This window comes from Salvelinus sp. IW2-2015, unplaced genomic scaffold (assembly GCF_002910315.2).
Source record: "Salvelinus sp. IW2-2015 unplaced genomic scaffold, ASM291031v2 Un_scaffold1869, whole genome shotgun sequence".
NCBI classification, from domain to species: Eukaryota; Metazoa; Chordata; class Actinopteri; order Salmoniformes; family Salmonidae; genus Salvelinus; species Salvelinus sp. IW2-2015.
Window position 1 is genome coordinate 79,158 of NW_019943233.1, and position 12,405 is coordinate 91,562.

The window sequence follows — 12,405 nt, forward strand, 5'->3', positions numbered from 1 at the left end:
GAATGCAACGAAACGAAACAGTCCTGTCTAGTAACGACACAAAGACAGAAAACAAATATAACTAAAGTCAGGGCGTGACAATACCCCCCCCAAAGGTGCGGACTCCGGCCGCAAAACCTAAAGATATAGGGGAGGGTCTGGGTGGGCATCTATCCGCGGTGGCGGCTCTGGCGACGACCCCGGACTGGGGACCCTTGCAGCGGGCCCCGGACAGGAGGGCGACTCTGGCGGCTCCGGACAGGAGGGCGACTCTGGCGGCTCCGGACAGGAGGGAGACTCTGGCGGCTCCGGACAGGAGGGAGACTCTGGCGGCTCCGGACAGGAGGGAGACTCTGGCGGCTCCGGATGGAAATCAACGCTGGAGGCTCCGGATGGAGATCGACGCTGGAGGCTCCGGACTGGAGGGCGTCACTGGAGTGGAAGAGCACACAGGAGGCTTCGTGCCATGGATCATCACTGGAGGCTTCGTGCCATGGATCATCACTGGAGGCTTCGTGACATGGATCATCACTGGAGGCTTCGTGCCATGGATCATCACTGGAGGCTTCTTGCCATGGATCATCACTGGAGGCTTCGTGCCATGGATCACCACTGGAGGCTTCATGCCATGGATCATCACGGAGGCTTCTTGCCATGGATCACCACTGGAGGCTTCTTGCCATGGATCATCACTGGAGGCTTCTTGCCATGGATCATCACTGGAGGCTTCGGGCCATGGATCATCACTAGAGGCTTCTTGCCATGGATCATCACTGGAGTGGAGAGACACACAGGAGGCCTGGCTCTGGGAGCAGGCACAGGACTCACCAGGCACAGGACTCACCAGGCTGGGGAGACATGCAGGAGGGTTAGGGCTTAGCACAGGCACAGGACTCACCAGGCTGGGGAGACATTCAGGAGGCCTCTTCCTTAGCCGAGGCACCGGATACACTGGGCCGTGGAGGCGCACTGACGGTCTCGAGCGCAGAGCTAGCACAACTCGTCCTGGCTGGATACCCCTGTACCCGGGGACACCGTGCGTAGGGCTGGCGCAGGATAACCCGGGCTGAGGAACACACTGAGGGCCAGATGCGCTGAGCTGGCACCATCCCTCCTGGCTCGATGCCCACTCTAGCCGGCCGATGCGAGGAGCTGCGATGTAGCGCACCGGGCTATGAGTGAGCACTGGGACACCGTGCACGTCACCGCATAAACACGGTGCTGCCCGGTCACTCTCTCCCCCGGGCAGTCACAAGGAGTTGGCTCAGGTCTATGACCGGACTCCGGCCAATATCCCGTGTGCCCCCCCCCCCCCCAAAAAAAAATCTGGGCTGCCTCTTGTGCACGCCTCCTCGAGCCAACTCCTCGTTAGTGTCGCCGCTCCGCTTTTACTGCCTCCAGCTCCTCTTTAGGACGGCGATACTCTCCCGTCTGTGCCCAGGGTCCCTTGCCGTCCAGGATTTCCTCCCATGTCCAACTCTCCCGGTAACCACGCTGCTTGGTCCTCTTTTGGTGGTGGGTAGTTCTGTAACGATATTCGTCGTCTGAGGAAGAGGAATCATCGGACCAAAGTGTTCATGAGTGATAAGTGATAAGTGATATGATAAGTGTTCATGTTAATTTATTTTAAAAAACAGAACACTAAACAAAATAACAAAGAGAATGCAACAAAACAGTCCTGTCTGGTAACGACACAAAGGCAGAAAACAAATATAACTAAAGTCAGGGCGTGACAAAATGATGAAAAATACAATAATTTCTGTGTATTTCGTTTATGCACACTATGTTTGTCTATTGTTGTGACTTAGATGAAGAGCAGATCAAATTTGATGACAAATTTATGCAGAAATCCAGATATTTCAAAGGACTCTTATACTTTTTCTTGCCACTCATCATCTGAATTTCAATGAATGGTGTTAAAGGGAAAACTCCACCCAGAAACTGTCTTTTGGTATTTGTTTCATTAGTCCATTGTTGATATTGCCCCAAAATATTTTGCTTGTCAGCAATTAAGTTTTCAAGACATGTAACTTTCAAAATACAGAAATGATCCCTGTATGACGTATTTTGCGTCGTATGATCATATGAGACTGCGTTTTGCATCGTACAATGAAAAATGCATCATACTGCTATTTATGTACTTTGAAAGTGACAAAAAAAACATTTTGTGACTATGTCAATCAGTGGTGGAAAAAGTACCCAATTGTCATACTTGAGTAAAAGTAAAGATACCTTAATAGAAAATGACTCAAGTAAAAGTGAAAGTCACCCAGTAAAATACTACTACAGTAAAAGTATTTGGTTGTAAATATACTTAAGTATCAAAAGTAAATGTAATTTCTAAAATACTTAAGTATATAAAAAGTAAAAGTATAAGTCATTTCAAAATCCTCACCATTTTTTTTTTTAAATGTACTGATAGCCAGGGGCACACTCCAACACTCAAACAAAATGTACAAACTAAGCATGTGTTTAGTGAGTCAGACCAGGGATGTTATCTTGATAAGTGTGTGAATTAGACCATTTCCCTGTCCTGCCCTGCGAAGCACTCAAAATGTAATGAGTACTTTTGCATGTCAGGAAAAATGTACAGAGTAAAAGTACATTATTTTCTTTAGGAATGTAGTAAAGCAAAAGTTGTCAAATATAAATAGCAAAGTACAGATACCCCAAAACTTAAGTAGTACTTTCAAGTATTTTTACACCACTGATGTCAACAATGGACCAAGGAAACAAATACCAAAATATAGTTTAGGTGGAATTTTCCTTTAACAAAAATTCAGGAGTGAGAACCAGATTTCAATGCAACCCTTACCTAGTTGCTTGAACGCACCTCCTTAGCAACTCAACAAGCACCAGCTGCTAACCATTGCCAATCAGCCTCCTATTGTTTACAACACTTAACTAGTTGCCCTGAACTTAGCTCCTCAAACAAGCTCTAGCTGCTACTAACTGCTACTCAGCATTCACACCTGTTCTTAATCACCATTACCACCCTATTTAAACCCAATCAAAGAGTTATTCCTCCTCTCTGTTTTGTGATGCATCCCTCCTTTGCGCATGTCATTCTCCTTTTACGTAGGTTCCTTCAAGGATCTTCTGGGGGGCACAACAGCCTGACGGTGATGTCTACCTGAGACTCCAAGCAGCAGGGGTATCAACCTCATTCCACGGAGGACTGAGTGTATGCTGATTTTTTGTTATTGCCTTTCGATTTGTGTCCAATTAAGACCTAGACACCCAGGTGGGGGGAGTTCCTAACTAATCAGTGACCTTAATTGATCAATCAAGTACAATGGATGAGCGAAACCCCGCAGACACTCGGCGCTCCATGGAATGAGTTTGACACATATGCCCTATCGAGTCAACTCCCTTGGATCCTTCATCTGCAGCCCTTGGCTTCGTCTGGTCTATTCACATTCTTAATATTTCCTCAATAAATATGCTAAACCCATTCCAATTTCTGGTCCTTACACTTCTGAATACACTTTATGCTGATCAATTAAATTGACACAAGGTAGGGTTGCAAAATTCTGGGAACGTTCAATAAATTCCCTGGTTTTCCATAAATCCTTGTTGGAGGATTCTGGATTTCCTATTTATTGCCTTCTGATTCTGGGAATCCTCTAACCAAGATTTCTGAAAAACCAGAGAATTTATTGAAAGTTGCTGGAATGTTGCAACCCTAATGCAATGTAAGCGGATGAATTTCAAGCAGAGAGACAAGCGATACTGTCTCAGCTGACATTTAGAGAAGGTGATCTTGTACAATGGTGCATGGGGTATAAATGGCATACAACACCTTGCTATTTTTTTAAGTAACTAAACTGCTTTACAATACCCTATTTCTGATGATTTGTCCTATGTGTGGGATGTGTAAGGATAATGAAACTGTAAGACTGACACATTTCTCTACATGCTCACAACCTGCCATTGGATACGAAATATTTCAAGAATTGTGCATTTCAAGTTTTAGTTAAGTACAGTATAGAAAATCATAATGCAATCTACTATTCTTTCCAACCAGGACTTCAAAATATAACAGTTTTGAAATGTGTATCTTCTATTTTTTGCCTTTGGATTAAATGGTAAATGGTGAGCCTATCATCATCGGATGTATTGGTGACTAAACTAAAAGTTCTCATGATATTTCACGGAAAACTTCGATTTTGCATGAATGACTGAGGGGTGAACCATGTGTGAAACCCCGAAGCATAATCAAAGGTTCTGAACATAAGATAGGGACCATTACAAGTGTTATAAATTTGAAGTTTAGTACTTAGAGTTGAGAAAATATACCAGCTACACCTGACAAATGTGCCAAAGTGATTGAAAGAAACTAGCCCTATAGCTAGGATGCCAATTTCATAATATTAATAATATGCCTTTACCGCTGAATATATAAAGTTGCTCAAACTCACAATCCTATTCCAATTGGTTGCCTTAAGGATCGCACACATCGCACCAAATGTGGATCTAGCATCCGTCTGCCGGTCCTTCGGGCTGTGTTTCAGGGACCACTCGCTGGAAACGTCTGCTGAAAATGTTCATGCGACTCTACATGTAAAATTGTTGCCCACTTAGCACCTCTGAGTGTTATTTTCGAACTAAGTACTCTCGGCCAGAAAACGCTATTTGTGTGTCTGAGCTCTTACGTTGAATCGCCGAAAAAAACAACTCTGAGTGTGTGTCACAGGAGGCTGCTGAGGGGAGGACGGCTCATAATAATGGCTGGAACGGAGCAAATGGAATGGCATCGAAACCATGTGTTTGATGTATTTGATACCATTCCGTTGATTTTACTCCAGTCATTACCACGAGCCTGTCCTCCCCGATTAAGGTGCCACCAACCTCCTGTGATGTATGTGTGTGCATGCATGCGTGCGTGCATGTGCGTTTGAGGCAGGAAGGGATGGAGGGATAGCCTACATAGACATTTAATTGCAGGTTGTCCATCTGTTGTTAGCACATCATTTGATGCAGGTTTGGATTTTGTACCTGACTGCATAAGAGAGAGAACTATATGCGTTGCATTGTGCACTTATGGAAGGAGGTTAACAACATGTTATAGGAGGGAAATAATGTAGAAATTCATGCAGTGTGTGTGATTGACATCTCTGGAGCATGTGAGGGAGAGAGGGAGAAAAAGAGGGAGGGGGAGAGGGAGAAGGGAGGATAGTGTTGGGACACCATCCAATCTCTCTTTTCAATCACCTGCCTATATATATGCTGTGAATAAAAGTGTCTAGATGAGTGTCCGTGGCAGCCTGCTACCCCTCATTCCCGGACTGTCTGCTGGAGCACAACCACTGGTTGGACTCTGAGAGAGAGAGAGAGAGAGAATACACATCTAGATGTGTATAAGAGACAGCCAACACAGACAGAGAGAGACACAGACACAGACAGAGAGAGACACAGACACAGACAGAGAGAGACACAGTCACAGAAGTGAAGCGACGTGACAGAGCGGAGAGACGCGTACTGCCTCTGAGGAAAAGCAAGGCACTGTACAAGTAGGCTCCTCTCTCTTATCTTACACACACGCCTTGCACGTGCCATGCACACTACACACAATGCACACACATGATGCATACAAAAACGCACAATACACATAATTACAGCTTAAATCAATGTTGCTTGCTTTATTGTGGAATACAGAAAATGTGAACACTTAATATTCTATTTTGAAAGGCTTACTTAGCCCCCCAAAATAGTACTAAAACTACAGTATGTATGGCTGGTTTGACGAGTTGGAGGGATGATTTCATAAAATTGTTAATGGTACAAATGCTACCAAATATTATCATTTGTAATGATATGTCATTTGTTCAATCACAGATTTTTTTTTAAAGGAACGTGTAAAAATGTTATGGGAATTATTAATTTTGCATTAGCCAGTTTTTTTCTTGTGCGTTTTTGTCATCTGCCTGATCCACCAGTGTGCAAGATCAGATAGCAGGGCAACAGATTAACATGTTTCAGGAGCAATTTGACTGTTATCTCTGTTTGCCATAGATTTTAGGCTCACTTCAAAGTAAATAAGGAGCCTGGTCATTTCACTGTTGAAATAACCATCCAAAACTAGACTGCAATACCACTCAGAGTATAGGACTGTCTTTCATCTCAGTGTCTCGCTCTGCTTGGACGAGTACATCACATATGCAGCCTAGAAAGACCTGAAGACTCACTCAAATGTACTGTAGGCACTAGACATTACGGCATGAAGACACCATTCACAAACGCATTGCATTATCTACTGTTGTTTGTTATGTCACAGCATGACTTAAGCTACATATTCAATCCCTCCTTCTTCCTCACCACCTGTTGATTTACCACGTTCAGAGTGACCGGGAAAAAAAACTTGATCTATTTTTATCTGTATATCAGTCTACCCACCTCTGTATTTCTTGCCTTAATCATATTTGATTATGGGCAATCATAATATAATTTTTCAAATAGTAGGCTATGATTGGGGGTCACTAATAATCTCCGTTCCTAATCGAAGAAATCATGATAGTCTCCCACATTAACTAGAAGGGGGGGAAAAAACACATTTAAATCAATAAAACCATCTGATTAATCCCACAGTACGCGTCAGTGCAGACGTGACACGGTTGAGTTTTGGATGAGCTGTAGAGCTCCTCCGTTTTGCAATCAGAGGGTTTTCAGCTCTCGTCGAGGATCAGAAATAAGTGGCTGGAAGAACTCTATCAAGTCCGTTGAAACATTATTACAGGGGGTGCATATCCGAGGCGCTGGCGCTTAGACCAAGTGGGTAAAGTGAGTGCAGCCAGTAACGTGGGCGGTCACAGTATTAAAGAGACTGGACAGGAAAAACATGACGTTTACACAGACGCCCACATCCCGCCTCCCAAAAAATGAAATGACATTCAGGTTAGTACATACATATAGGAAAAGGAAGAGCGATGCCCAACTAGGTGGAAAATCGGTATCTCACCAGCAGGTGGCGCTTTTTCGTTGTTTCGTCCACCAAGCAAGGAGTTTCTGTATGGAGGACAATGAGAGTGTTTCGAATTTGGTCAACAAAAAAATGAATGGCTTATTTTTGCTACGTGAGGTTAATTTGATTGAATGGAAGTTTCGTAATGCTTAAGTTGTTACGAGTGTACTAATATAAGTAGGACACGTGACATCCTGGGAAACTTTGAGAAAACAACTTTTTATCTGTTGTCTTGAGATGGCTTTGCATATTCATGAAATGAGGCTAGCAGCATAGCATCGCTCTCCATTGAATACAGGCGGTTGATGTCAACAACCCTGATTGAGTATTCAAAAAAGGATTACAGTAATGGTATGCATCCACCAATCAAAGAAAGGATAGGCAGGAGCTAGACAGCCCACCGTGCCGCTTTGTGGACAACGACTCCCATTGTTAGGGGCGGAGAGACATGTATATCTTGTCAGTATATCAATAATCTTTGGTACACATTAAGTTAGCAGCTAAAGCAGAAAGGGCTGCTGAGGGTCATGGTTATGAACAGGTTGAACTCAGAATCTAAGTGAACTTAGATATTGGTTCAACCCTTTTCTTTGCTATATCATGCTGTAAGTGCTGATGCTTCCCCCAGTCTTCCTTAACTGCCACAATTTAGTGACTGTCTATGTTGTGTCGTAGGGGAGCAGTGCACTGAGATGGATCCCATCCTGGAGGTCCTGACTGGGGCCAACACTACTGGAGGCCCCTCCTTGAACCACAGCAACAACCCCCTGGACATGTTCTCTGGCATGCAACTGCTGCTGCGCTTCAAGCCCCTCTTCCTGCCCCTCTACTGCCTCCTGGTGGCTGTGGCCGGCATAGGCAACTCCATCCTGCTGGCCTGTATCCTGGCCGATAAGAAGCTCCACAACGCCACCAACTTCTTCATCGGTAACCTGGCGGCCGGCGACCTGCTGATGTGTCTGACCTGCGTCCCTCTGACCGCCTCGTACGCCTTCGACAGCCGCGGCTGGGCCTTCGGACGCCCTCTTTGCCACCTGGTGCCGCTGCTGCAGGCCGCCACTGTCTTCGCCTCGGTACTGTCCCTCACGGCCATCGCCGTGGACCGCTACGTGGTGGTGGCCCACCCAGTGAGGAGGAGGATCTCTGTCGGGGGCTGCGGCGCGGTGGCTCTGGGGGTGTGGGGGTTGTCTCTGGCCTTGGCTGCCCCTCCCTCCCTCCACACGCGCTACCTGGACCTGAGGCCCCGCGGGGTGGAGCTGGTGGTGTGTGAGGAGTTCTGGCCGAGCTCTGGCCAGCTCAGGCTGCTCTACTCCTGCTGTATCCTGGTAGCCTCCTACATGATCCCTCTGCTGTCAGTCAGCGTGTCCTACTGTGCCATCACAGTGCACCTGAGACGCCACACGCTGCCCGGAGAGCCCTCACACTGCCAGCAGCGCTGGAGCCAGAGGAGGAGGAAAACCTTCTCTCTCCTGGTGGCGTCTGTGCTTGCCTTTGCCCTCTGCTGGCTGCCCCTGCAGGTGAGAACACACGCATGCACCGATGCGCGCGCGCACACACACAGGCACAATGCACTTTCCTGATAGCCCATCAACTTTCCTGACATTGCTGACATTTTTATATAATTGAGCTGATGTCTTTGAGAAAATATGCTGAAAAAGCATTTTAGGGGCAGTTACATCACCTAGGCTGTACATAATCCTAATGTAATCCTAATGTAATCCCAATGTAATCCCAATGTAATCCCAATGTAATCCTAATGTATGTGACCCCTGAGCATGTGTATTCCTCCTCCCTCCCTGCAGGTGCTGAACCTGCTGCTGGACCTGGACCCAGACTACCACATCGTGGACAAGCGCTATGTCAACGTGCTGCAAGTGTGCTGCCACCTGGTGGCCATGAGCTCCGCCTGCTACAACCCCTTCATCTACGCCTCCCTGCACAGCAAGATATGGCTGCACCTCAAGGGCTACCTGTGCCCTTGCCGCCGCCAGGGGCCCCCAGGGGGCCAGCTCCTCTCCCGCTGCACCTCCCGGAACCCGGCCACCTGCCTCAGCCTGCTCTCTGAGGTCCCCGCCCCCGGCAAGGAGACCCCGGGGGCCACCGGTCGAGAGTCCGACAGCACCCTCTGAGAACATCAGGAACCACAGCATGGTTTATAGGTAGGGGTCAAAAGGTGATATGCCATAGCAACAGCCATTACATATATCTCATACACGCAGTTAGAGACGACGTAGGAGCAGGGAGGAGGGGGAGAATGAGGAGAGGCAGAGAGACAGTGGGACAGGGGGATCAGACTTCTCTGGAGACCGTCAGCCCTCTGGATCGTTCATTCTATTTGCCTTGGGTGTCACTACAGCAGCCCTGCTGCCAAGGACGATGAGCAGGTCCCACATCTTCTGTGAGGCAGAGCGTGTAAACACTGTTGGGACCTTGGGCTGGGATGCAGGTCTGGAAAGTGGCAGAGGGGGGTGATGACCCTGCTCTGAACTCCTCACTCTCCAAATGGATTACACACACGAAACAGAGGAGAGCAACAGGGCACAAACAGTCCGCAAGGATAGCTCACTCTTTTCCGTTGTTCCCTCGTTCTACTCTGCCTTCGCCTGATTATGACGTTTCTTACTTTCTCTCCCTCTTCTTACTCTCTCTTGATTCCTTTTTCCAATGTATTTCAATGCATGTAGCTTTACTTTTATTTTGATTCCTCTCTCTCTCCTTTTCTCTCTGTCCCCCTTTCCCTAGCTCCCCCCCATCTTGTCTTTCTCTGCCTGGGCCATGGAGCGATTCCCCAGCCCAGTGCTAGTTAGGTGTGTTGGAGTATCTTTGAACAGGTGTTAATCCCTGCAGTCTCAAACCCAATCAGCTCCCTGGAACTCAATTAATCCGAAGCAAAGCGCTATCTGTGCAGTCACCCACTGTGATATTATGGCTGCCATGTTGACTGACAGCCCAGGAACAGCACCCAGTCTGCCAAATGTACCTCACAATTGGATTAGTTTCTTATCTGTTGCTGAGTAGCGCAACTAGAACACAACATACACTTTTTAACCCATTGTTATGCCACTTGCTGAACCCAGAGACACTGACTTTGAGCCTAATCAAATGGATTCATTCCCAGAGGCCCTTTCTGTTGGTGTCTGTGAATTGGTGGCCCACCCAGTGAGGAGGAGGATCTCTGTTAGTTGTTTTCAAAGTGAATTTCTCCTCCCCAAAAAAACTGGTGTTGCACAAAGCTCCTGCCATCTGATTTCCCAGTGTGTCGTGATAACAAGTGGGGTTTCAAGCCAAAATCATAACTCTGTTGTCATCTTTTGACAATATAATTTATAGCGATGGTTACACTGAGTGAAAGTGAGCTTCCTAGCTGTGGTTTCAGTGGCTGTATCAGAGGATGAAGCGTGTGTTTCTAACAGGGCTGGGCACCGGTGTCCATGTCTGTCTAGTTCGCTGGGGTTCATGTAGCTAACATTCACAAGGCCTCTGAGCACGCTGTCACTGACTCACTCTAGCACACCACCCACTGTGTCAAAGTCCAACAAGAACACTGGGTTTGAATGGCTTTAATTGTGATCTGTATGGATGTTTGTGTACGACCAGATATCAAACTGACTTTAAAAACAGACTGCCGCTGTTAAGTGTGAGCAAAATGTTTTTTTTTTTTTTTTCAATCTTCAAAATCAAATATAATGGAAAAGGCACAGGGGTTTTGAATGAACCTCCTTTAAACAAATAGATCATGTAGGTTTTGAGTAATACACCGTGTCACACATACTGTACACACATCCGAAACAATTACTTGCAGCGAATGCATGCCTGCAGTTTCACACATCCCTGTTACACACACAGTGTTTCTGTTCCTTCTCTGAAGAGCCACCTGTTCTACCCTGCCTCATTGTTGGCATCACCTTGGTTTCCTGTATGAGGTTCAGAGGCATCATGCACATAGGGGGCACAAGGGCAGATTTTTCCTGTTGATTTATTTTTCAGATGTTAAATGAATTACTGAACAAAATGTTTAACCCCACATTTTCTCATAATTATTTATAAAAAAGAATCTGTCAGCCGTATTTCGCAGAGAGGGCACAATGACTGGACCAGGCAAACAGTACACCCCCCCCCCCTCCCCCATTCTACCTAGTAAATGGTTCCTTCCAGGGTTAAATCAAATTGTATTAGTCACATGTGCCGAATACAACAGTGAAATGCTTACTTACGAGCCCCTAACCAACAATGCAGTTAAAAAAAAGAGTAAGAATAAGAAACTAAAGTAACAAGTAATTAAAGAGCAGCAGTAAAATAACATTAGTGAGACTATACACAGGGGGGTACCGGTACACCACAGAGTAAAGATAGGCTCGGCAGGACGGTAAATACTGTACTCTAGTACAGTGGTATTCAACTCTTACCCTACGAGTTCCGGAGCATGCTGGGTTTCTGTTCTACCTGATCATTAATTGCACCCACCTGGTGTCCCAGGTCTAAATCAGTCCCTGATTAGAGGGGGACAAATTTCTTTGAAATACAATTGAACTGGCTTCAAAGTCCAGAGGTGAGTTTGAGGGCTCTAGTGCATGCAGACAGTATCGTCAGTAGAGGAGGAGAGAGAGTGTCGAGTGACACACACAGCAGTTGATTTGATTGGCCGGTGATGACCAGGACTTGCAGGAGGTATGTTAGTACATGAATTTGATCAAGCCACGTAGACTATTGATTCCTTCTTGATAAATATATAAAGATTTTTTTTTGTTTGTTTCTCTGTATTACTAGCCACCTATCATTTTTTTGCCAGCTAGCTATGTTCTCAATCTCATAACCAGCTACCAAGCTATTTCAGGCTATCAATCAAGTTGGAGTAGCTTGTCTAACTATCTTAGCTGGCATGCCTGCTGGCAAGGTTGTTTGACTAAAGAAAAGCAAGCAAATGCTAAATGTACTGAACAACATTCACATTCCTCTTTTACCCTGATTATTTTTTGTTGTTGCAGAGATGCAGAAAAAGCATATTTAGTTTCTTTTAAAAAAAATAACCACCGGTCAGGAACATACTTAGTTTAAATGTGATCTGACAATTTATGATAATATCAGATTATTTGTGTATTAATTACGATGCCATGATATGTGCCTGTATTTATGATGTATGTCATGATCCCATGTACTGTGTTGTAATTTGGATGTAATATCCTAGGCATGTTAGTGCAGTATATTGAGATGTGGGATTTACAACAGTCAAAATGACACCCTCATTGAAATGACAATTGAACGGGTAAAGAGGTATGCTGAAATAACCTGTGCAGAAGAATATATTTTTTAAATAGAATTAGGCATAACGATTATGGCTCTAGATTGCAGGAAGAAGCTGTTTCAGGTGTTTAAAAAATGCAAAATGCTCCAACTTACCGCCTCCTCCATCCTCCGAAAATAATGTCTGCATGACGCACGCCCCTCATCCTGTTTGTTCGCTAATT

At 45.6% G+C, this 12,405-nt stretch overlaps 1 protein-coding gene across 1 annotated transcript; it reads left to right on the plus strand.

Annotated features, from left to right (window-relative positions):
• The first annotated feature begins 7,558 nt into the window (after positions 1 to 7,558).
• Positions 7,559 to 12,405, plus strand: LOC112072267 (prolactin-releasing peptide receptor-like). The gene is made up of 2 exons (XM_024139677.2): positions 7,559 to 8,457; positions 8,743 to 12,405. The coding sequence occupies exons 1-2, from the start codon at positions 7,633 to 7,635 to the stop codon at positions 9,067 to 9,069; spliced, it is 1,152 nt and encodes a 383-aa protein (XP_023995445.1). The 5' UTR covers positions 7,559 to 7,632; the 3' UTR covers positions 9,070 to 12,405.